The sequence below is a fragment of the Hyla sarda genome, chromosome 4, assembly GCF_029499605.1.
Source record: "Hyla sarda isolate aHylSar1 chromosome 4, aHylSar1.hap1, whole genome shotgun sequence".
In the NCBI taxonomy this organism is placed as follows: Eukaryota; Metazoa; Chordata; class Amphibia; order Anura; family Hylidae; genus Hyla; species Hyla sarda.
In genome coordinates, this window is record NC_079192.1 from 326,438,706 (window position 1) to 326,465,482 (window position 26,777).

A 26,777-nucleotide genomic window follows, 5' to 3' on the forward strand; every position below is an offset into this window, starting at 1 on the left:
ACATTTTTATTTATTTTTACACTTTTATTTTATTTATTTATTTATTTTTACACTTTTTAATGCTTTGGAATACTTAGTATTCCAAAGCATTGCAGTTATATGCTGTCCTTTCATGCAATACCCAGGGCAGACCTGGGGGTCTTTGTAGGACCCCCGGCTGCCCAGGTATGCAGCAGCACCCCACGATCGCGCTGCGGGGTGCTGCAGGAGTGACAGAGGGAGCCCCCTCCCTCTGTCATAACACTTACAGCTCGCGGTCACTTCTGACCGCGGCTGTAAGGGTTAAACTGCCGGGAGTGAAGTGAACTTCACTCCCGGCAGTGCGGCAGGTCCCGGCCAGCCGCGGACACACACAGCACCCCGCGATCGCAATGCGGGGTGCTGCAGGAGTGACAGAGAGAGCTCCCTCCCTCTGTCATAACACTTACAGCCCGCGGTCACTTCCGACCGCGGCTGTAAGGGTTAAAACTGACGGGACCGAAGTTTACTTCGGTCCTGGCAGTGCAGCAGGGTCTCGGCTGTGTGATACAGCTGAGTCCCTGCCGCGATCTCGTGGGTGCACTGGGCAGCACCCACGAGAATAATGGACGAGTATAGACGTCCAGGTGCGGGAACGCCCGCCAAACTGGACGTCTATACTCGTCCTTGGTCGTTATCGGGTTAAAGGGGTTGGAGATAAACTCTGATGGCCTTTCCTGAATTGTGCCATCATCAGGATAGGCCATATAGTTTGGTCAGTAGGGTACGAACCTTCAGGACCCCTGCCTAACTGCAAAATGTATGACACACAGGGGGAGATTTATCAAAACCTGTCCAGTGGAAAAGTTGCTGAGTTGCCCATAGCAACCAATCAGATCGCTTCTTTCATTTTTAAAAAGGCCTCCAAAAAGTGAAAGAAGCCATCTGATTGGTTGCTATAGGCAACTCAGCTCTGGACAGGTTTTGATAAATCTCCCCCTGTATTTACACAAGCACAAGTCATCCATATGAGTGCCAGATCCTGGTACTGAAGTCCAGTCCCATTCTGTGGAAGGGACTGAGCCTCTTCCTTTAAACATTGATGTAATGCATAGGCTAATCCCTGTATCAACCAGGAATGGACATATAACTAAACCTGGGGAGATTCTAGGAAGAGCAGTTTCCATGTTCCCATAAATGTCCTGTAAGTATGCACACTTCATGATATATAGTGGAATATATATATATAGTGGGATGATATATAGTGGAAATGTCACTAAAAGATTTGTTCTTATTGACTTTGTATCCTCTGCCAGATCCCTGTAAGGCATTATGTTGATGTTGAAAGATGTAGCATGTAAAAGGACACTCCACCCAAAATCAAACATTGGTATGAAGAAGCTGTATGATTGTTGTATAATAATGCCATGTTGCCTACTTTAGCTCTGCAGATCTTCTATACTGACTTACAAGTGTTAGTATCATTTAAAGAAAACCATTTGACATGATTGGTCTGGGTCCTCTCAGTCAAGTGCTCCTCTCACCGTCTTGTCTCGCTGCAGGAGATGGATTCTATAGAAAGTGTATGAAGCACGCTTCCTGCGCGTCTCCTTTGAGGATAGAGAAAAGTTTAGCTAAGTGCTTCTCCTTTCTACATCTAGAGATCGATGAGGATCTAAGCACCCAGACCACAACCAATCATACTTTTGGTTCTTTGAGAATTATAAAAACACAGCTGTTTCTTCCAACAACAGCTCCACACCTGTCCTCAGGTTGTGTGGCGTATTACAAGTCACCTCTATTCACTTTGATGGAACTAAGCAGCAATACCACATACAAATTGTGGACAAGAGTGGCACTATATCTGGAAGAAAGTAGCTATGATTTCTAACCCTGGATAATCCTGTAAGTATTGCTATCTACATGTATTTTTCAGTTCTTTGTGGATCACACAATCTCATTCTCAACTAGGTGTTTTTTTAAAGCAACATCTTGCCTGAATGGTGGCAAGACTTCTGGCAAAAGCATAAACTGGATTTCCTCTTCTCATAGGCCCCATACCAGCTGCATCGGACATCTCCTTGTTATGTTTGCTCCATGTGTATGCCAAATGACTTAAAGGTGTACTCCACTCCCCAGTGTTCTGGACATTTAGTTCCGAATGCTGGGTGCGGGCTTCAGGGGTCGCCACGCCCCCTCATGATGTCACACCCACCCCTCAATGAGAGTCTATGGGAGGAAGCGTGATGGTCATCACACCCCCTCCCATAGACTTGCATTGAGGGGGCAAGGTGTGATGTAATGGGGGGGAGCATAGTGACCCCCGAAGCCCACACCCAGTGTTTGGAACTAAATGTTCCCAAGGCTGGGGAGTGAAGTACCCCTTTAATATGTGTTTAAGTGATTGTCACAGTCAAATCATTAAAAAAATGGCACCATTCCATCCCAATAATACATTCATATGACTTAATAAGTTCTGTCTTTCAGCTTCTTCACTCCTTTCTTGAATCCCAAGCTTGGCAACTGTTATACCTTCAATGGAAGAAATGATTCAGTGAGAAGAGAAGATGAGGTCCTAAATGCCACCAAGGCCGGCTTCAGTTATGGTGATGCTACGTAAACTTTATTTTATCCTACACCAGTAACCCTGGTGATTCCTTGGATGATTCTATAAGTAGAAGGCTAAGTTGTTCTATAATATATATTGTTGTATCTAAAGGCAGTTATGGTGCGGAAATAAGGCTTTTTCCAATATATTGTGCTGGAGCTCTGTTAAAGGGCTACTTCCCCCCTAGATATCTTATCCCCTATCTAAAGGAGGTAAGGAGTATTTAAACTAGGAAGGGGGGGGGGGCATAAGAGTAATAATCCACGAGTCCAATTGCCCCACAAAACAATGCCAGAACATGTCAGTATCACAGAAGTTAAGAAATGACAAGCTCAGAGTCCTGTTTAAAAATGCTCGCAGTTTAGGTAATAAAATCAAGGAACTTGGGTCAATAATGTAATCTGAGAATGTTGATTTAGTGGCTGTTACTGAGACATGGTTTCATGAAAGTAATAACTGGGATATAACCATACCAGGATACTCTTTATACAGAAGAGACAGAGAAGGCAAAAAAGGGGGAGGGGCGGCCCTGTATGTGAAAGATAGCATAAAATCTAACCCAATACAAGTTAGTGAGGCCAACATAGAGTCAGTTTGAGTTATGTTTCAGTTTGGTAATCATGCAGTAACTCGTGTAGGTGTGATATATAGACCACCTGGCCATGATAAAGAAGTAGATAATCTACTAGTTGAATAAATAGCTAAAATGAAAATGAAAGGAGAAGTTATCATTATGGGAGACTTCAATCTTCTGGATATTAACTGGAAAACCAAAATAGCTAGTTCTGCCAGGAGTACAGATATTCTAAATTCCCTACTGGGATTATCTCTACAACAAGCGGTTGAGGAGCCAACCCGGAGGGAGGCCATTTTGGATTTGGTGTTCACAAATGGGGATTTGGTATATGATGTTACTTTAGGCGAAAGCTTTGGATCTAGTGATCACCAGTCAGTGTAGTTTAATACAAGAACAGTGAAGGAGTAACACCACACAAAAACAAAAGTTTAAGATTTTAGAAAAAAATTACTTTTCAAAAATGAGATTAATCATAAAGGAGTCCCTATCAGATTGGAACAGATTACATGGAGTCCAGGAGAAATGGGACTACTTAAAAGATGCATTATTGAAAGCAACAGAAAACTGCATTAAACTTGTCAGTAAAAGCATAAAAAAGAAGAAACCACTGTGGTACTTGGTAGAAGTGGCCAAAATAATAAAAAACTAAAAGCTAGCATTTAGTAATTATAAAACAACCCAGAGCAATAAAGATAGGGAAATCTACAAGACTAATCAGAAAGAGGCCAAGCAAGTTCGGGGATCCGATCATTCATAACGCCGCACGGAGGTCCCCTCTTTAAAAGTAAAAAAAAAGTGAAAAATCCCCTCCCCCAATAAAAAAGTAAAACGTCCGATTTTTCCTATTTTACCCCCAAAAAGCGTACATTTTTTTTTATAGACATATTTGGTATCGCCGCGTGCGTAAATGTCCGAACTATTAAAATAAAATGTTAATGATCCCGTACGGTGAACGGCCTGAACGAAAAAAAAAAAAAAAGTCCAAAATTCCTACTTTTGTAATGCATTTTATTAAAAAAAAAAATTATAAAAAATTAATTAAAAGTTTTTCATATGCAAATGTGGTCTCAAAAAAAAAGTACAGATCATGGCGCAAAAAATGAGCCCCCATACCGCCGCTTATACAGAAAAATAAAAAAGTTAGAGGTCATCAAAATAAAGGGATTATAAACGTACTAATTTGGTTAAAAAGTTTGTGATTTTTTTTAAGCGCAACAATAATAGAAAAGTATGTAATAACGGGTATCATTTTAATCGTATTGACCCTCAGAATAAAGAACACATGTAATTTTTACCATAAATTGTACGGCGTGAAAACGAAACCTTTCAAAATTAGCAAAATTGCGTTTTTCGTTTTAATTTCCCCACAAAAATAGTGTTTTTTGGTTGCGCCATACATTTTATGATATAATGAGTGATGTCATTACAAAGGACAACTGGTCGCGCAAAAAACAAGCCCTCATACTAGTCTGTGGATGAAAATATAAAAGAGCTATGATTTTTAGAAGGCAAGGAGGAAAAAATGAAAACGTAAAAATTTAATTGTCTGAGTCCTTAAGGCCAAAATGGGCTGAGTCCTTAAGGGGTTAATTAACAATATATTTTTATAGTTCGGATATTTACACACGCGGTGATACCACATATGTTTATTTTTATTAAAACAGTTTTTTTTATTTTAAAAAGGGGGCTAAAACATGCAATACACTGAACACTTACACTGATCAGTGCTTTGCCATATCATAGCATTGATCAGTGTTTCTGCCGCTTGACTGCTCCTGCCTGGATCTCAGGCACGGAGCAGTCATTTGGCAATCGGACAGCAAGGAGGCATGTAGGGATCCTCCTTGCATCCTGCAAGCTGTTCAGGATGCTGCGATTTCCCCACTGCAGTCCCGAACAGCACCACTGAGCTAATCGGCAATGTTTACTTTCATTTTAGACGCAGCCATCAAGTTTGATCGCTGCGACTAAAGGGTTAATGCCGGACATCAGCCCGATCGGCGATGTCCGGCATTAGCTGTGGGTCCTGGATGCTTATAGCAACCGGGACCCACCAGGTATGATGCGCGCTCAACTGCTGAGCGCGAGTTATACCTAGGGAGCCGCAAATGGACTTTAATGTACGTCCATTTGCGGTAAGGGGTTAATGTGGATAAGTGCAAGATAATGCACCTGGGGCATAAAAACCCAAGGGCAGAATATAGAATATGTGATACGGTCCTTACCTCTGTATCTGAGGAAAGGCATTTAGAAGTAATTATTTCAGAAGACTTAAAGCGTACCCATCAGATCCAACTAAAAATATTTTTTTAAATATATCACTCAGTACTTAATCCTGACCATGTACATCACATTTTTATGTGTCTAGCACCTTTATTTATTTTTTATTACACTTTTAATTTAGCTCACTAGTCTGATTTCCTCTCAAAGGGAGGGGGCGTGGCCTCACTGTGCAGGTCTCCACCCCCTTCCTCAGTATGCTGTCTGCTCACATCTCCCCTAGCATTAGCAAAACTACAACTCCCAGCTTGTCCTCACTGACAGTAGCGGGACACAAGCTGACAGTGGGAAGATTTTTCCTCCAGCTGTGAGCCCTGCGCTCACAGCTGTCAATCAAGGAAGTGTGTCCATGACATAGGTGATGATGCATGGACACAGTAGGACTAGTAAGTGTCCAAGCTGGCAGGGGGGGCAGTTGTTTGACTGTCTTTTTCAGTATAAATACTGAAAATGTTCTAATGAAAGCAATTGCAAAACCTATTGGTTTTGCATGCTTCATAACATATCAAAAGTTTTTGTATCTGACAGTGCCCATGTAAAGGTAGGAAGACAATGTAATAGAGCAGCAGGAAACGCTAGCAGAATGCTTGGATGTATAGGGAGAGGTATAAGCAGTATAAAGATAGAAGTGCTCATGCCACTGTACAGAAGACTGGTGAGGCATCACTTGGAGTATTGTGCGCAGTACTGGAGGCCGTATCTCCAGAAGGATATAGATACTCTAGAGAGAGTTCAGAGAAGAGCTACTAAACTAGTACATGGATTGCAGGATAAAACTTACCAGGAAAGGTTAAAGGACCTTAACATTTATAGCTTGGAAGAAAGAAGAGACAGAGGGGATATGATAGAGACTTTTAAATACATAAAGGGAATCAACACGGTAAAGGAGGAGAGGATATTTTAAAGATGAAAAACTACCACAAGAGGACATAGTTTTAAATTAGAGGGGCAAAGGTTTAAAGTAATATCAGGAAGTATTAGGCCATGTTCACACTTCGGAATTCTCGCGGAATTCCACGAGCGGAACTTCGCGAGCGGAATTCCACGGTGTGAACTTAACATTAGTGTGAATGGGTCTCCGCGAGACCCGTTCACACTGCGGAATTTCCGCGGCGGAAATTGTTCCGTGCAGAGAAGGAACATGTTCATTCTTTGCGCGGATTCCACGAGCACTGCATAGCCGTCAATGGTGGCGGCTCAGTGCCCCGTGGCCCTAGCACCGAAGTACCCTCGGCGGCGGCCGCCAGGCGGAATCTCCACTCACGGAATTCAGCGAACGGAGATTCCGTAGTGTGAACGAAACCTTACTTTACTGAGAGAATTGTGGATGAATGGAATAGCCTTTCTGCAGAAGCGGTCACTGCAAATACAGTGAAGGAGTTTAAGCATGCATGGGATAAGCATAAGGCTATCCTTCATATAAGATAGAGATATGCATAAGGTTATCCTTCATATAAGATAGAGATAGGTATAAGGCTATCCTTCATATAAGATAGAGATAGGCATAAAGTTATCCTTCATATAAGATAGAGATAGGCATAAGGCTACCCTTCATATAAGATAGAGATAGGCATAAGGCTATCCTTCATATAAGATAGAGATAGGCATAAGGCTATCCTTCATATAAGATAGAGATAGGTATAAGGCTATCCTTCATATAAGATAGAGATAAGCATAAGGCTATCCTCCATATAAGATAGAGATAGGTATAAGGCTATCCTTCATATAAGACAGGGATAAGCATAAGGCTATCCTTCATATAAGATAGGGCCAGGGACTATTGATAGGATTTAGATTATTGGGCAGACTATATAGGCTAAATGGTTCTTATCTGCCAACACATTCTACGTTTCTATGGTATAAGATGTCTGATTGCGGGGGTCCCGACACTGGGGACCCCTGCAATCTCGACTGTGGCACCCCAGACATTCGATGCATGGCGCAAACTTCGCTCCATGCCGGATGACTGGTGATGTGGGGAGAAGGCACATGACATCACGGTCACACCCTGCTCGTGACATCACAGCCATGCCCCCTCAATGCAAGTCTTGCCCCCCTCCCATAGACTTGCATTGAGGGGGCATGGCCGTGATATCACAAGCCCGATGCTCTAAACAAACGCGGACACTGGGGTCCCCAGTGGCGGGACCCCCGGGATAAGATGTCTAGGTACATGCTCCTTTATTTAAACCTATAATAATAATAATAATAATAATTTTATTTATATAGCGCCTACAGATTCCGCAGCGCTTATAGATTTCTGTCACATTTGATTTGAGGATTTGTATATGTTTTCAGTATGTGTTCCATATATACAGTCACCAACTCACTCTAGTAATATATACTGACTGCTCCTTCTTTGCTGCCAGGTCTGACAATGGAGCTGTATATTGAGCAGCATGAGTATCTCAGAAGCCTGAGCACAGCGGCTGGACTGAGAGTGGTCCTGCATGGACAAGGGAAGATGCCCTTCCCCGAGGATGAGGGAGTCAATGTCCCCCCTGGACAGGAGTCGGATATTGGCATAGTCAAGGTACAATGTTGTAAAAAGAGGGGTTACAGAATGCCTGAATTTCTCTAAACGATGGTAAATTCTATGCGTATAAAAACTTCAATGGCATCTAAAGCTTTCTTTTATGGATTCACAAACTAACATCTGCTCTAGGATTTCCCATTAGAGCAAATGTGTTAGATGTATTTGTCAGTCAAACAACAATTACGTGTTACACAGATGTCCCACCTACATGTAAAAAGACAGATCAAGCCTAACGGTACATTCACACGTACAGGATCTGCTGCATATTTTCGCTACATATTTTGCTGCTGTGTATTTTCCTACTCTTTGAAGGTAAAGGGGTACTCCGCCCCTAGACATCTTATCCCCTATCCCAGCAGCTGGACCCCCGCAATCTCCTTGCTGCACCCAGCATTCATTTAGAGCATCTGGTGCAGCACCAGAGCACTGGAGGCTCGTGAAGTCACAGTCACACCCCGCTAGTGATGTCACGGCTACGCACCCTCAATGCAAGTCTATGGGAGGTGGCGGGCCTCCCGCATCGAAGTTCGCTCTGTGCACCGTATGTCTGGGGTGCCGCAGCCGAGATCGTAGGGGTGTCTAGGGGAAGAGTAGAGGGTGATAAGATGTCTAGGGGCAGAGTACCCCTTTAATGGGAAGCAAAATCAGCGGCACAGAATATGCAGCAGATCCTGTATGTGTGAACGTACCCTAAAAGTGTAAAGATGTGTAAAAATGTGAAAGCCAGGGCTGTTATTATTTGGGTATATTAAGGTGAATGATCTTTTCAGCTTACATTTTATTATAACTTTATTATAATGTCCCTTGGTCTAATAGACATGCCAATGATGCAGCTTCAACATAGAAATTCCTAATAAATGCATCAAATAAAACAATTATTTCCTTATGACAGGTTCACGTTAAGCGTCTGCAAGAGCCATACAACAGTCGCTGCAGTAGTGGCCAAAGCATAAAAAATTATTATGCTGATGTTTACGGCAAAGACTATAGTAGAGAGGTGAGTATACTATAGTAAGCATCTGGATATCATTTAATTGTTATTTAGGGGTACTCTCATTTCACAGGATTGGATATATATTGTGGATCGTGTGGTCGGACAGCTGGTACTTTCGCTGATCCTTAGAACGCAGGAAAATTGAACTGGTGCATTCTGTTTATCCTGGGCCACAATTTTCCTATATTCTCAGGATTGGCTGGGGTCAAACCCCTAATGATCCACTAGTTATACCCTATCCCATGGATGGTAAAATAAGAATCCCCTTTAAGAGTCTTAATATTTTGTGATAGCTTAATTCAGCATGATTTATAGTAGTGAAATGGATCCTGGTTGTACCCCGTGAAGATCTGCTCCCTTCCTGATTAGTTTTATCAGAAGCGGTGCACAGGCTAGGAAAGACCACCGAGTCACCTGTTAGCAGAGATGATACTTTCTTTACTAAGCCAGAAGGAAACTACAGGGGGGGTTTATACGGTTATACATTGCTGTGTGCAGGAGGTTATGTGAATTGGGTGTGAAAAGCAGCTAATTGGTTAAAACTCCTTTTACGTATTTCTTATCTCTGCCACATTCCAATCTGGGATGTCATGGAGGAAGGGAGCAAACAGGTGGGGGGAGGAGAGTGCAGTTGTGCTTCAGCAAGGATAAACAATGCAATTTAGGAAAAAAGACATTTTAGTATAAGTATTTATATTAGTACATACTAATCCACTACAGTAGCAGTACACATAGAGGTGCAGTCAGGGGCGGATCCAGAGTTGAGTCTCGGGAGGGGCACTATTAGAGTATTTTGTGTTGGCGGACAGAAAACAAGGTGTTGCTTACGGAACTTACAATATTATTAAATGTATCATACAGTCCTAACCTTGTTTAAGACTCTTAGGCCATGTTCACATGTCAGAATAATTATCAAATATACCAATCGCCACAGAATGGGAAAGTGCTAAAGAAGTTTTTACCATTTAAAACTACAGCTCCCAGTATGACCTAAGTAGTGGTAAGGGGATGCTGGGAGTTGTTATTTCACCCATCATTACTGCAGAACTTGTTCAGTGACTACAGCTCTGATGGGACACACACAGGAGGATACAGAATTACATCAGTGACTACAGGTGACGTCTTCTCTATAGTCTTTCCTTATCTAATTCAGATGGTACATACCGCCAGGACTTGTTCCAGCTAAATGCTCTCTCTGCAGAACTTGATGCCCAGACGTCTCCTCACTATGTCAGCGGATTCTGATCCTCTATATGAAAACAATAATTATTATAATACTGCCAAACACTGTATTCTTTGAATATAATACTGGCACATACCTTCTGAATATAATTCTGACACACTGTACCCCCTGAATATACAACACACTGTACCCTCTGAATATAATACCGCCACACACCGTACCCTCTGAATATAATACTATCACACACCGTACCCTCTGAATATAATACTACCACACACTGCGCCATCTAAATATAATACTACCACATACTGTACCCTCTGAATATAACACTACCACACACTGTGCCCTCTAAATGTAATACTAGCAAACACTGCACCCTCTGAATATAATACTACCACACACTGCACTTTCTGAATATAATACTACCACACTGTGCCCTCTAAATTTAATACTACCACACACTGCACTCTCTGAATAGACTACCACACACTGCACTCTCTGAATATAATACTACCACACACTGTGCCCTCTAAATTTAATACTACCACACACTGCACTCTCTGAATAGAATACTACCACACACTGTACCCTCTGTATATAATACTACCAAACACTGTACTCTCTGAATATAATACTACCACACACTGCACCCTCTAAATATAATACTATCACACACTGCACCCTCTAAATATAATACTATCACACACTGCACTCTCTGAATAGAATACTACCACACACTGTACCCTCTGTATATAATACTACCACACACTGCACTCTCTGAATATAATACTACCACACACTGTACCCTCTAAATTTAATACTACCACACACTGCACTCTCTGAATATAACTTGCTGTGCAGTGCACCCTCTGAATAAAATACCCAAATGTATTGTGGCCCATAAAAAAATGTACCACCCCAGAAATTCCTCATAATCTACAATATACTTCTGAAATGCAGAACACTCTGTGCCTTCACATATAGTAATAATGCCCCATCTTGTGCCCCTACATGTCATAATTATGACCCGTCCGGTTCCCCCCACATAATAATACCCTGTGCCCCTAACATATATTGCCCTCTGTGCTGTGCCCTTCACATATAATTGCCCATTCTTTGCCCCTCACATATAATGCCCCCATCATGCGTCCCTCACATATAATGCCCCCTGTGCTGTGCCCCTCACATATAAAGCCCCTTGTGCTGTGCCCCTCACATATAATGTCCCCTGTGCTGTTCCCCTCACATATAATGCCCCCTGTGCTGTGCCCCTCACATATAATGCCCCCCATGCTGTGCCCCTCACATATAATGCTCCTGTCATATGCTCCACACATATAATGCCCCCTGTGCTGTGCCCTTCACATATAATTCCCCCGTTCTTTGCCCCTCACATATAATGCCCCCATCATGCACCCCTCACATATAATGCCCCGTGCTGTGCCCTTCACATATAATGCCCCCGTTCTTTGCCCCTCACATATAATGCCCCCATCATGCGCCCCTCACATATAATGCCCCCTGTCCTGTCCAGTCAGGGGGCATTATATGTGAGGGGCACAGCACAGGGGGCATTATATGTTTGGGGCACATGACAGGAGCATTATATGTGAGGGGCACAGGACAGGGGGCATTATATGTGAGGGGCGCATGATGGCGCATTATATATGAGGGGCACAGGATGGGGGCATTATATATGAGGGCCGCATGATGGGGGCATTATTTGTGAGGAGCACAGGGGCATTATATGTGTGGGGCACAGCACAGGGGGCATTATATGTGTGGTGCACAGCACGGGCATTATGTGTGAGGGGAACAGCACAGGGGACATTATGTGTGGGGCACAGCACAGGGGGCATTATATGTGTGGGGCACAGCACAGGGGGCATTATATGTGTGGGGCACAGCACAGGGGGAATTATATGTGGGGCACAGCACAGGGGGCATTATATCATATAATGCCCCCTGTGCTGTGCCCCACACATATAATACCCCCTGTGCTGTGCCCCACACATTTAATACCCCCTGTGCTGTGCCCCCCACACATATAATTTATATGTGTGGGCACAGCACAGTGGGCATTATATGTGTGGGGCACAGGGGGCATTATATGTGTGGGGCACAGCACAGGGGGCATTATATGTGTGGGGCACAGCACAGGGGGAATTATGTGTGGGGCACAGCACAGGGGGAATTATATCATATAATGCCCCCGGTGCTGTGCCCCACACATATAATACCCCCATTATATGTGAGGGGCACAGCACAGGGGGCCCCCCTGTCATGTGCTCTTAACATATAGTGCCCCCAGTGCTTTGCCCTGCAGCACCTCACATTAAGAATTCCCCTTTCTCTTCCCCCCCCCTACAGTGCCCTTAACAGTGGAACATATTCGGTCCCCCAAATCCCCTGGGCCCTGAGCATACTCTTAGTACTTACTGTATGCTGGCCGCGGGGACGAGATTTCCGGGCGCCGGCGCGATGATGTGACGTCATCGCGCCGGCCTGCAGAGGATCGCGTCCCCGCAGCTCACACTCTGTGTACTCACAGCGTGTGACAGCCAGGGTTAGTGAATGGTGGAGCGGAAGCTTACAGCTTCGGCTCCACCATTCTAAGGGGCGGGGGGCAGCAATCTCGGGGGGGGGGGGGGGAAATTGCCCCGTTGCCCCCCCCCCCCTGGATCCGCCACTGGGTGCAGTATCTTATTCCTTCAGGATAGCAGATGTATTCCAGTAGTATTCAGTTTGATCAGCATTTATATTGAATACATGTGATGTGAGTAAATTCTATAGACCTGGCATTCTCAAATTTCTCTACATTGGCCTCTACAGCCAATCCATGGCAATGCCAGGGCCTCACTTGTGAACATGTACTACAGTGTAGTGCCCATCCTAACTCTTCATAGCAGTTACAAATACTACTATGCAGAGCTCATTTTACCAACATAGCGCTGCACAACAAATACCACCATGCATTTCCAATATTAACCCTAGCAGTGTGACCCAAATGCCACAATGCAACGCACAGACTACACCTTATCAGTACTAGATACTTTCCTAGAAATGCCAAGCATATACCACAGTGCAGCAAAAAAAAAAAGATACGCTGATGCACCGATGAAGAAAAACTGTTCCCTAATACCTGTTCATACAAACCCCTTCTTCTATTACTCTACACTTAGATGTGGCTACCATGTCACAAAGCGGTATGGAAAAACCCCTTCTGCACCTATCTAATATTAATGGAATATCCCTTGAATAGCTTTCTTGGCCTCTGCAGATACAAGCATTTGTCACTATTCCTCCTCACTCATTGTCATCACCTCTTCTGCCAATCATCGACAGCTTATAGAGAGAGCACCAGCACCAGAGCAACCATCAACCAATGGTGGGCATCAGGTTAGTGGTTGATGGTTGCTCTGGTGTTGGTGCTCTCACGATAGGTATCATGTTTTTTTTTTGTTCAGAATATTGTTAAATGCTTGTTTGAACATATTTGTAAGCAGAGGCCATTATGTAAGTATAACAGCATGATAAATACATTTAATGGCTGCTGGTTAAAGGCGAGTTCCAGTTTAGCCTAACAGTAATGACTTCTGATTTCACGATATTTGCTGTTTTATGGTATGTTATGCATAAAATAACATTCAAATAATTGTTGTAAATATTTAGTAGAAACATAAAGAAGCCATTTTTTGTATACAGTCTTTTTACCTACTTTCCTTTTCAGAATAGTCAGGCAAGAAATGACCCAGGATAAGCAAACAATTCTAACTATCAATTCTTATTAATCTGTCAAAGTACAAACCGGAGGTCTCTTGGAACATGAGTTACTATCACTGTTCAGATCTGGAGAAGAAGGAAGCCATAAATCCTGCTAAAAGCATATTTGTATGTTTGAAGTCTAGTTGTATATGTCATACAATTGTGTATATCATTTGCACTTGTCCCCAGGCCTGCATGAAGAGTTGTGCTCAGACCAAAATGATCAAAAATTGTGGCTGCAGAGTGTGGGAATTCCCAGCACCCCCCGGGTTGGATGTACCTCTGTGTAACATCAGTGAGCCTTCTGTGAGTAAGTATATATATATTGATATACCGCAACACTACAGCTTTACTAGGTTACATAACTCATGCCAAAGACCACCCGGAGACCTGAAATGGTACTTTCTCTTCCCAGATAACTGTGTGGTGAAGTATGAATATAAACTATCCCACGACCAACTCAAATGTCACTGTCCTCTTCAGTGTGAGTAAGTATCACCTAGGACAAGATCCCTCATATTATTTACAGCATTGACATATCTCTGTAATTTTGCCAGTTATTGAATGCAAAGTACAGTATGTACAGAAAGTATATGGCAAGAGGAAAGAATAGAATACAACATACAGGATTTATTTTTAGAATATACAAAACATGGCCAGTTCTAGTTTGCCTTGCTATATAATCTGTGTTCTGTATTTTTGTTACTAGTGAGGAGATTTTTGAACTTACTCTGTCTTCCTCCCAATGGCCCAGCAATACCTACCTGGTAAGTTTCCTTCAATGACTGTAGACAGATAACTGCTACTTGATCTAAGCGACTCAATATACTCAACATTAGGTTCATTCATTAATAACTTTGGTTCATTAGCATAACTACTAATGTAGTAGACATCTAAGAGAGTCCATGACTTCACTCCTAATAGAGTCCATCCCCTCTCACAACTTCACAGATAAAGCAAAATCAATACCCTGCTAGAAATATCGGTTCACAGAAGGGGTAAAAACATGTAAAACATAACATTTAATTGTGCTATTTAAAACAACAGAATCCCCACTGACATACAAACAACAAGGAGATAGGTCAAGGAGGCCCAGAGGCCACAACTAGCGATGATAGTTGGAGTCAAACAGTTCAGTGGCCTGAATAGAGACAAAGTGGGGTGACCGGGAAAAATGTAGAGACCAGATGGGGTGGGGCTATAACCCTAGTATACCCTGCCAGGGGAGATGTTGTGCCCACTAGCCCTGCTCGCTCAGGGAGCTGTCGGGGCACTCGTCCTTGAAAGGACGACCCCTGCCCCGATCTATCCCTTGGTCAGCCCCTAAACTAGAACAAGTGTATAGCCCGCCCAACGCGTTTCCCCCAAGTTAATGGGTTCATCAGGGGCTCCAGGGCAAACAAAAAGTTTGGTCAATACTGCGTTACCAAATGTAAACAATAATACATAAGGTGCAACAAGAAAATAAGGTGCAAGCAAAAAATTCATAGGCCAATAACGTGCAACAATAGTAATAATAAAGTGCACTAATTAGAACCAACACGTGAACATAGTCCACAAAGATAAACACAATTCCCTTAGAGCATAACCAAGGGACAAGGTGAAATAGGTGTGCTGGTTACCCAGAGCAGAGCCCTGCTACTGGGTTTGACTCACGTGACCACAATGGCGGTCGGCGAGATGTCGGGAACTGCAGTGGCAGAGTGCGCGGTTATGGCGTCTGTATCCCGTCGGTCACATCAGTGAACCTGGGATCCTTAAATAGCACTTACCGAACAGGCTGCTTCCACGCTCAATCATGCGCGCGCCACTTCCGGGTGCCGGCGCCACAGCGGTGTGTCGGCGTCACTTCCGGGGGCGCGTCTGTGCTACGGAGCGGAGCGTCCTGCGTTGCTAGGCGATGCTGGTGAGACAGTACGCATGCGCCAAAGGCAACATATCTTTCAAAATACAAATGAGTATTGGGTGGTTGGTATTGACAGTTTAAACAGGTAGGTATTTACATTTTTCCCGGTCACCCCACTTTGTCTCTATTCAGGCCACTGAACTGTTTGACTCCAACTATCATCGCTAGTTGTGGCCTCTGGGCCTCCTTGACCTATCTCCTTGTTGTTTGTATGTCAGTGGGGATTCTGTTGTTTTAAATAGCACGATTAAACGTTATGTTTTACATGTTTTTACCCCTTCTGTGAACCGACATCCCCTCTCACAGTTTTTTTTTTAACATTCCTTTATTGAAAAAAATGTATCATTTACATTTTAATAAATAACATTTTATACATTGAATTTCAAGATTGTATCTTTTTCCCCACCCCCCTCCCCTAACCTCACCTTTCTTCCTTATGACATATCTCCCCTTACTGGGTGGGCGGGAGGCAGAGGGACAACACCTTCCCATTCTGTTACTATTTCCATTATACCATATCAGTTCAGTTTTTTTTCTCTTTCCCTTCCCTTTCTCTCTCTTTTCTTTCCTTTTTTCCCCATTTTAGACCTTTGGTATCTTCCCAATTATTTCTACCCGCCTTTATTCTTGTGTCCCCCTGATTCCCGTCCCCGTCACATAACAATAATGAAATAAAAATAAATAAAAAAGGAGCAGTTAGGCCCTATTTGCATTATGTATTAAGTGTCCACCATGTGTATATGTCAGGATACTGTCAAAAAAAAGTATTCCCCCATATACCATGTACATTCAAGCCTAATCAAATGCTTTAAAAGGCCAAACACAGTCTACTATTGGCTATACAGTATTTGGTCCATTATATGCTTGTAAATGGTTTTATTGTGGGACACAAAAGCATGGTAGACAGTATATTTGGTCCAGTAAAGCTTATGGGCTTTATTAAAATATTTGATAACCATATTTAATGAATATAAGACCTGTAGAAGATTCACACACATTGTTTGATTAATAATATTTTTATTGTTGCTTTTGACAGCTTTTTTTTTGGTCAAAAACACAACAGCCTGAACTTGGAGGCAAAATATTTTAAAATCTACATACACATCTTTTGTTTTGTTTGTTTGTTTTTTTAGCATTTTTTAGGATTTTTGGGGGTCAGTGGTGATTTTTTTAAGCATGCTTTGGGTATGGTGCTTTCTCTTAGGCTACTTTCACACTGCTACTGGGCTCCACCACAAACAGGCGTTAAGGCTCTCTTTTTTTTGCCTTTAACGGCCGTTAGTGTGACGGAGCCCAATGGGAGGCATAATGGGAACAGAGGATCTCATTCACTTAAATGGGATTCTCTGGATTCCCTGACATCCGTTATTGCGGCAGTTATTCCACCGGAAGATACCAGGAGAAAAATATGTTGCAAGCACAAATTTTTCTCTCGCTATCATCTAACAGCTGTCACACTGCCGGGTACTAACCGCAATGTGAAAGGAGCCTTATAAGCTTTTCAAAAACTCCAGAAAAATAAACACATTCAGAATATCACAAAGTGAAAAATATCATAAACATTTTTTGTAAAAAATTTGGTGAAAAACTTGAAAAAAAGTGTGAAAGTAGCGCCTAAGGGTGAATGCCTTATATCACATGATAAAGCCCTGATGGGAAGAAAAACTACAAATATATTATTGCCTTCTTAATGTCTGTGTATGATCTTACCAGTAAGTGCATGTATAGTCATGGACAAAAGTTTTGAGTCTGACACAAATTTTGGTTTTCATAAAGTTTTATGCTTCAGCGATTTTAGATCTGTTAGACTAGGTGTCTGGCGTTTTTTTGGATATCTGCCACTGCAGTTTTTGAGCCAAAGCCAGAAGTGGATCCAGTAGGAAGGAGAAGTAGAAGTCCTTCCTTTACATTTCCTATTCCTTTTGAATGCACTTCAGGCTTTGGCTCAAAAACTGCAGGGGCATGTGGACACCTAGCCATAGTCAGATGTTTCTATGGTTACTGAACTACAATTATAAGCATTTCACAAGTGTTTAAACTTTTATTGACACATACATCAAGTTTATCCAAAGATATTTATGTTGATCTTTCTCTTTCAAGACTTCTGTATTCCGCCATGGCAAGCTGGATATAATCATTCTTTTAAATGTTCCAAAACATCTGAAGAGGGCTCCATCAGAGAAAATGACTTTATCCCTGTGCAAGGCTTGGACTGTAGAGGACTGGGGTATATTCTTTGATGAAGCCCCCAACAGACTATTTGGGACATATGGTAGAATGAGACCTGTGTCATGCCAACAGTATGCTGAGACCATTCATGTTTGGGGTTGCTTTTCATCCAAGGTAATGTTGGTTCGGAGCTCAACATAAAACAAAACATAAACCGAGGATACTGTGATACACATTACCCTATGTGTCAAAAACATACAAGAAAAACTAAAAAAAAATTGTAACAGTCCTGCTAGATTGAGGTTAAGAGAGAAGATCAGGAAGCAAAATGAGAAGAGAGAAAATATGTCCAATAAATTACAGTTTATTATACACTTAAAATACAATATGATGTCTTCTGCAGGGCCCTTGCATCAGACATAGGATAGTAAATGAAAAAATATTACTAAAAAGTATTACTAAAAAGTAAATAAAAGATTGTATGGGAGATTGCTTCCCATTAGCATAAGGTCTCACTAGGAGGGCTGGAGATGTGAATTTAAAGTCCTTCTCCATATGCAATGACAGAATGATGTCTTTTCACTATAATATTTGATTACTTGCGATGTGGCAGTGTTATTGCAATGCAATGGCTCGGTCAGCGCCGTGCCACATTACAGACAGGAGATTATAGTCAGTGGGTGCCGGCAGGTGCGCTCATCAGTGCTGTAGTCCCCCTGATTTAGTCCCACTGTACCCTGATGGTGCAGGGCTATGTGCAATGAAGATCTTGAGTGTGATGGGGTTCAGATGTAAGTGCTGGGCAGGTGCGCTATGCAGCACTGGAGTCCCCCTAATCTTCTATGTTGGCTGGCCAGCGGAGTAGAAGATGCTTTGTGGAGCGCATGCTCCGCTTCTTTCGCAGTGAGGATTGAAGGGGTGTATATCCTCCTGATTATGCCAGAGATGAAATGCAAATATATATATATATATATATATATATATATATATATATATATATATGAATTCGGGTAGAAAAACAGACATGGTGCACATCTACAATCTTGTATAATGATCTGATTGCTTCTCAGCATAATATAAAAAACTAACAGGTTGTTAGTATACATTTTTGATCAAAAAGTACAAGCCCACTCGCCACGTCAAGGCCACCTATCCAGAGTGGGTCCCTAACGTCCCTAGCATAAAATGGCGCAGCACCGGGTGGCGACCACCACCGCCGTGACACCAATGCCCACAGGGGGGAACGACCCACCGGCAGAGCGGCCCCAATGCCACTCAAACCAGTCCATGGGCCGACTGGGAGGCTGCTAGGAAAGAAATGGCCCATGTGTAGCTAATTACTACTTATATAGGGTTGGGCTGAGGGGGTGGGGAAGAGTGCAACATATGTTCAAACAAAAAAAAAAAGGAGGGGAAAGAAATCACAGTGTGAATTCGGGTAGAAAAACAGACATGGTGCACATCTACAATCTTGTATAATGGGGGACATGTATCATTGCATTTAGACCATTTTTCACGTCTACAAATTTTGCGCAACTGCGCTTTTTTTGCATAGAGCTGCGTTTTTTTTGGTGGACAGTTTTCTAAAGTTGTCACCAGTTTGGTCTACCGTACACCACCTAATCCAGTGGACTGGTATTTATCAATTGCGCAAAAAAAAAGTAGATGGTTTTTTTTTGCGCAATTGCGCTTTTTTGCAAGAAAAGTAGTCTAAACCTAAGAGTGCTAGCAAGGACCCGTAGAAAATGGCAGACGGTGGAAGATGCAGGTGGGGGATGCAGGAGCTGTCTCTCAGCACTGCAGTACTACAACTACTCCCATCATGGGACAGAATCTGTCCCATAATGGGAGTAGTTGTAGTACCGGAGCGCTGAGAGACGCACATCCCCTGTCTGCGGGACTCTATTGTGACTGTTAGGACTACTACTCCCATCATGGACAGACTCTGTCCATGATGGGAGTTGTAGTCCTGGGGCTGAAGGACAGATCGCAGCAGGTCATTCTCCAGAGACCCGCTGCGATCTGCATTTATTAACTTAAAAAGCCGGCGGTATATGCGGCTCCACTGCGCTGCCGCCGGCTCCAGTATGCAGATGTCACGATTCATAATCCCCGCCTCCGGGAGAGGGGAGCTCTGATTGGTGGAAAGCTATTCACCACTATACACCAATCAGAGCTCCTGTCTTCTGGCGGGGATTATGAATTGTGACAGGTCTATACAGGGGAGCGAATGTATATAATTGTTCTACAGTATATAATTGTTATGTATACTGTACCCCCCCCCCCCCCCAGACTAATACTGACCCCTTCTATAGTGAGCGCTGGGACCGCTGTGTGATTGACAGGTCCCCAGCGCAAGTGTCCGGCCCCACTGACCTTTATATGTTATAAATCTTTATGATACACACTGCCCGTCCTCCTCTTCATTCTTCTCATACCGGAGACGCGCGGCTTCTGCGTTCACTATAGTCAGAGCGCCCCCTGCCGTTGTCTGGCCCCAGCCCTGTGCAGTGTGGAGGCAGGGAGGGGGCGCTCTGTCTATAGACTATGATACAGAAGCCGCGCGTCTCCGGTATGAGAAGAATGAAGAGGAGGACGGACAGTGTGTATCATAAAGATTTATAACATGTAAAGGTCAGTGGGGCCGGACACTTGCGCTGGGGACCTGTCAATCACACAGCGGTCCCAGCGCTCACTATAGAAGGGGTCAGTATTAGTCTGGGGGGGGGGGTACAGTACACATAACAATTATATACTGTAGAAGCGGCTCCACTCGCTCCCCTGTATAGACCTGTCACAATTCATAATCCCCACCAGAAGACAGGAGCTCTGATTGGTGTATAGTGGTGAATAGCTTTCCACCAATCAGAGCTCCCCTCTCCCGGCGGCGGGGATTATGAATCGTGACATCTGTATACAGGAGGAGGGGGGGGAGGGGAGTGCAGTGTTGCCGCTGGCTTTTTAAGTTAATAAATGCAGATCGCAGCGGGTCTCTGGAGAATGACCTGCTGCGATCTGTCCTTCAGCCCGAGGACTACAACTCCCATCATGGCCAGAGTCTGTCCATGATGGGAGTAGTAGTCCTAACAGTCACAATACAGTTTCGCAGCTGGGGGATGTGTAAGAGCCATCCCTCAGCACTGCACAAAATTTCCCATGATGGGAGTAGTAGTCCAAGGGCAGACTGACGGATCTCAGGGGTCTCACTCTTGAGACCCCTTGCAACTTCTCCGCCCCTGCCCCCTAGTGATGACATCATTAGGGGGCGGAGCTTCACAGTCCAGGCCTGAAGCCAGGGTGGTAAGTATGGCTCTGTTCTCATTATGCGTTTTGCATAATGGGAACAGAGCCTTTTTGGCAGTGTCTTCCCAAACAGGGAGACTCCAGCTGTTGTTTACCTACAGCCCCCATGATGGGAGTTGTAGTTTAGCAACAATTGGAGGCTCCCTCTTTAGGAACACACTGCATTATGTGCGCTCTACCCAGGGGAGAGTGCCAAAAATTTACTGACCCATTTTTCGTGTTTTTATTTTCTTGTCATTTCAGATAAGTGAATGCAGAGGACTACCTGAGATTTGGTGGAGTGTGATGATGACTAGCATTTTTTTAATGTCAATAAAAGGGTTAACGAGGGCTGTGGGGGAGTGTTTTTTTAAATCCATTTTTTATTTCATGTGTTGTGTTTTTTATAATTGAAATTTCAGGCTTAGTAGTGGAAGCCGTCTTGTAGACGGAATCTATTACTAAGCTGGGCTTAGCGTTAGCCCCGAAAACAGCTAGCGCTAACCCCCAATTATTACCCTGATACTCACCGCCACAGGGGTGCCGGGAAGAGCCGTTACCAACAGGCCCGGAGCATCAAAAATAGCGCTCCTTGGCCTAGGCGGTAACAGGCTGGGGTTATTTAGGCTGGGGAGGGCCAGTAACAATGGTCCTCGCCCATCCTGGTAATGTCAGGCTGTTGCTGATTGGTTGGTGTCTGATTGACACTGAAAATATGGGGAAGCCTATGTGTTGTTTTTTTTTGTAATAAAAAAAAGTGTGTGGTTCCCCATATTTTCAGTGTCAGTCAGATACCAACCAATCAGCAACAGCCTGACGTTACCAGGGTGGGCGAGGACCATTGTTACTGGCTCTCCCCAACCTAAATAACCCCAGCCAGGAGCGTTATTTTTGACACTCCAGGCCTGTTGGTACTGGCTCTTCCCGGCAACCCTGTGGCGGTGGGTAACGGGGTAATAATTGGGGGTTAGTGCTAGCTGTTTTTGTGGCTAATGCTAAGCCAGGCATTGAAAAAAAAATGTATTTAAAAAAAAAAAAACACTCCCCACACAGCCCTCATTAAACCTTTTATTGACATTTAAAAAAAGCTGGTCATCATCGCAATACACTGAATCTGACGTAGTCCTCCCCATTCACGTATCTGAAATGAGAAAAAAAAAAGGTTAGGACATCATTTGCGATCTCACCTGGTGAGTGCGCCCATACTGCAGTGTGTAACAGGGAGCCTCCAACTGTTCTTGTCTGCCTACTGTATCCTGTATATACAGTCATCTATAGATGGCTGTATATACAGGAGAGTGCACAAAGATTTAACTCAGAGCTGCAGTGTGGGTTAACTCTTTCCTTGCTGGGCTCCTGTATAGTATACATGGATACACTATGCCCCCTGTATACTGTACAGCGGGCGGAGGTAAGTAGTGATGCTCTGCACCCTGTATATGTATATGCTATACATCACTCCTTACCTCCTTACACTCCGTGGGGCGGGCGCTCTGCATCCTGTATATGTATATGCTGTACATCACTCCTTACCTCCTTACACTCCGTGGGGCGGGCGCTCTGCATCCTGTATATGTATATGCTGTACATCACTCCTTACACTCCGTGGGGCGGGCGCTCTGCATCCTGTATATGTATATGCTGTACATCACTCCTTACACTCCGTGGGGCGGGCGCTCTGCATCCTGTATATGTATATGCTATACATCACTCCTTACCTCCTTACACTCCGTGGGGCGGGCGCTCTGCATCCTGTATATGTATATGCTGTACATCACTCCTTACACTCCGTGGGGCGGGCGCTCTGCATCCTGTATATGTATATGCTATACATCACTCCTTACCTCCTTACACTCCGTGGGGCGGGCGCTCTGCATCCGACCCATGGAGTAGTACCTGCAGTGAAATAAATGCACACAGGGTACAAAAATGTTTGTTTCCGCACACCAGCAAAAATGCAAGAAAAAACACAAGGGGAGAGATTAATCAAAACCTATGTAGAGGAAGAGCGGTGCAGTTGCCCATAGCAACCTATCAGATTGCTCCTTTCATTTTTGTAAAGAAGCAATCTGATTGGTTGCCATGGGCAACTGCACTACTCTTCCTCTGTACAGTTTTTGATAAATCTCCCCCAAGAAAAATTACCAAAATGCAGGAAAAGCTGGGACCGTTTTTCAGGCGTTTTTGCTGGTGGACAAAAAAAAACCTCAGTGGAATCCTGAAAAACAATAGAACAAAAGCCCAGCGTCCAGGATACACCACTTTTCCTGTGAGGTGTAGAACAGGTCTACAAATAGAACTTTATGGAGATTTAGACCATTGCACGAAATTTATCATGGGGCTTGCACAAGTTTGATACATTTGGAGAAATTGCTCCAAATTTAGACCAACCAAAATGATCTACAAAAAATGTCTACCAACAACAACATTGATACATCTCCCCCAACGATCTGATTGCTTCTCAGCATAATATCAAAAACTAACAGGTTGTTAGTATACATTTTTGATCAAAAAGTACAAGCCCACTCGCCACGTCAAGGCCACCTATCCAGAGTGGGTCTCTAACGTCCCTAGCATAAAATGGCGCAGCACCGGGCGGCGACCACCACCGCCGCGACACCAATGCCCACAGGGGGGAACGACCCACCGGCAGAGCGGCCCCAATGCCATTCAAACTAGTCCATGGGCCGCACCCCCCCCCCCCCCCGGCAGGCACGGCGCCACGGCAGCAACGGACACCGCACGGCACCACACCAGTGTGAACAAGGTGTAAACCATTGCATTCCGAAAACACTGCCACATCGCAAGTAATCAAATATTATAGTAAAAAGACATCATCCTGTTACTACAAAGTGGCAGCCTGACCGGCCGGTCCGATCGGACATCGTCCGAGGGCCCGGCCAGGTTAAGGGCCTGCAGCCGCTACTGAGGATCTGGGACACTCGTCCCAGATCCCCAGCAGACAGCGCTGCCTTCTCCTGTATGCGTGATAAATGCACACACAGGAGAAGGTGTCCCCTCTGTGTGCGCCGCATCTGCAGCTTACACAGAGGAGACGTGACCTCCGCCCCCCACGCAGCACGCAGTACAGGCGCCAATGATGTCATTTATCAGCGCCTGTACTGTGAAGGGGAGAAGATGCGGGCCCCTGCTGCTGAGGAGATCGCTGTGTGGGATATCAGGTGAGCATCATTTATTTTTTCAACTCTGCATATACCTATGGGACAGGGGGGGGTGTAACTCTGCATATACCTATGGGAAAGGGGAGTGTAACTCTGCATATACCAATGGGAAAGGGGGGGTGTAACTCTGCATATACCTATGGGAAGAGGGTGGGTGTGTGTAACTCTGCATATACCTATGGGAAAGAGGGGGGTGTAACTCTGGATATACCTATGGGAAATGTGTGTGTAACTCTGCATATACCTATGGGAAAGGGGGGTGTAACTCTGCATATACCTATGGGAAAGAGGGGGGTTTCCCTGCTTATACCTATGGGAAAGAGGGGGGTAACTCTACCTATACCTATGGGGAAAGGGGAGGAAAGGGGGGGTAACTCTGCCTATCCCTATGGGGAAAGTGGGGGGGGGGGGTACCTGCCTATACCAATGGGGAAGAGGGGAGAGGCAACTCTGCCTATACCAATGGGGAAGAGGGGGGTAACTTTGCCTATACCAATGGGGAAGGGGGGGGGGGTAACTCTGCCTATACCAATGGGGAAGAGGGGGGGGGGTAACTGCTTATACCAATGGGGAAGAGGAGGGGTAACTCTGCCTATATATATGGGGAAGGGGGGGTAACTCTGCCTATACCTATGGGGAACAGGGATGGAGGTTTAACTCTGCCTATACCTACGGAGAAAGAGGGTGGGGGTTGGGACTCTGCTGCCTATACCTAAGGAGAAAGGGGTGTTAACTCTGTTCCTATACCTATTGGGAAGGGGATTTAACTCTGCTGCCTATACCTATGGGGATGAGGGGTTAAGTCTGCTACCTATACCTATGGGGAAGGGTGGGGGGCTAACTGTACTGCCTATACCTTTGGGGAAGGGGGGGTAACTCTGCTGCCTATACCTACAGGGAAGGAGAGGGGTTAACTCTGCTGCCTTTACCTAAGGGAAGGGGGGGTTAACTCTGCTGCCTATACCTACAGAGAAGGGGGGGGGCTACCTAATTTTATACCTTGATGCCTAACTACTTACCTACATACCAGGCTATCTAACTACTTACATACCCAGCTACCTAACTATGCACATACCTGGCCTTCATACATGGCTGCCTAACTACCTAGCTAGCCCCCTACCTACCTGGCTTGTCACCTACCTACATATCTGGCTTCCTGATCTACTTACCTAGTTACCTATTTACCTGGTTACCTACCTACCTGCCCTTTTACTGTGCAGGACACCAAGGAGATGTGTGGGCCTATACATGGAAAGATTGTGTAGAGGAAGGGAGGACACTGGAAAAATGCAAAGTCTGACATGTTTGTCCTGCAGATGTTAAGAGATCCACATGGCGGTCTTATCTGGACGGAGAAGAAAAGGAAAGAGGACATTGCTGATCAGAAAATACGTAATTGTGAGTCCCAAAATGTAACTGTAATCACTTGTATGGTATACACATCCTTTGTGCAGCTGATATCTACCGCCATACGGTCCTGTATATAATCACTTATATTGTATAGAGATCCTGTATAGTATACTGGTCTGTGTATAGTGGTTTTATTCAGTACAGTATGGCGGTATTATCCAGTTATAGTGTGGTGGTTTATATTTACTCCTTGTATACCAGTATTATTGGTCATGGAAATTTACCTATGTTAAAGTGTTTCCTACATATATACATTTTTATTTATTGTGTGTGGATTTTGGGTGGAATAGGGGCATGGCAGAAGACTGACGAGCTGCAGAGACTAGCAGGGGCCATTGCCTTTTTTTGGTCCGGAGGCCCCGAGTGTTGTCAGTCCGCCCCTGTTACTACATATGGTGGAAGGACTTTAAATTCACATCTCCAGCCCTCCTAGTGAGACCTTATGCCAATGGGAAGCAATCTCCCATACAATTTTTTTATTTACTTTTTCGTAATTATTTTTAATAGTATTTTTTCATTTGCTATCCTTTGTCTGATGGAAGGGCCCTGCAGAAGACATTATATTGTATTTTAAGTGTATAATAAACTGTAATTTATGGAACATATTTTCTCTCTTCTCATTTTTCTTCCTTATCTTCTCTTAACCTCAACCTAGCAGGACTGTTACAATTTTTTTGTTTTTCACTCACAATTTTGCCTAAGAACATTGTCATGAATAAACATGAATATAGAATGGTATCTAAACATATTCTTAGAGCAACTTCTCCCAATGTTCCAGCAATTTGGTGACTAACAGAGTCCAGCATGATGGAGCACCATCGTGCAAAAGTGATAACTGACGGGCCTGGTAAACAAAACATGGGAAATTTTGGGTCCACAGCCTGAAAACTACTCTAATCCTACTTAGAACCTGTTGTGAATCCTCAA

The 26,777-nt window shown here is 44.0% G+C and overlaps 1 protein-coding gene across 2 annotated transcripts in view; it reads left to right on the forward strand.

Annotated features, from left to right (window-relative positions):
* The window catches only part of LOC130369584 (amiloride-sensitive sodium channel subunit gamma-like), a 33,719-nt gene that overhangs the window by 2,979 nt on the left and 3,963 nt on the right, over nt 1-26,777 (forward strand). For both annotated transcript variants that reach the window (XM_056575003.1, XM_056575004.1), the window contains exons 2-7: nt 2,446-2,564; nt 7,793-7,956; nt 8,852-8,956; nt 14,091-14,211; nt 14,317-14,389; nt 14,611-14,668. In XM_056575003.1, the coding sequence (XP_056430978.1) occupies nt 2,446-2,564; nt 7,793-7,956; nt 8,852-8,956; nt 14,091-14,211; nt 14,317-14,389; nt 14,611-14,668 (640 nt within the window). The remainder of the gene's footprint in view (nt 1-2,445; nt 2,565-7,792; nt 7,957-8,851; nt 8,957-14,090; nt 14,212-14,316; nt 14,390-14,610; nt 14,669-26,777) is intronic.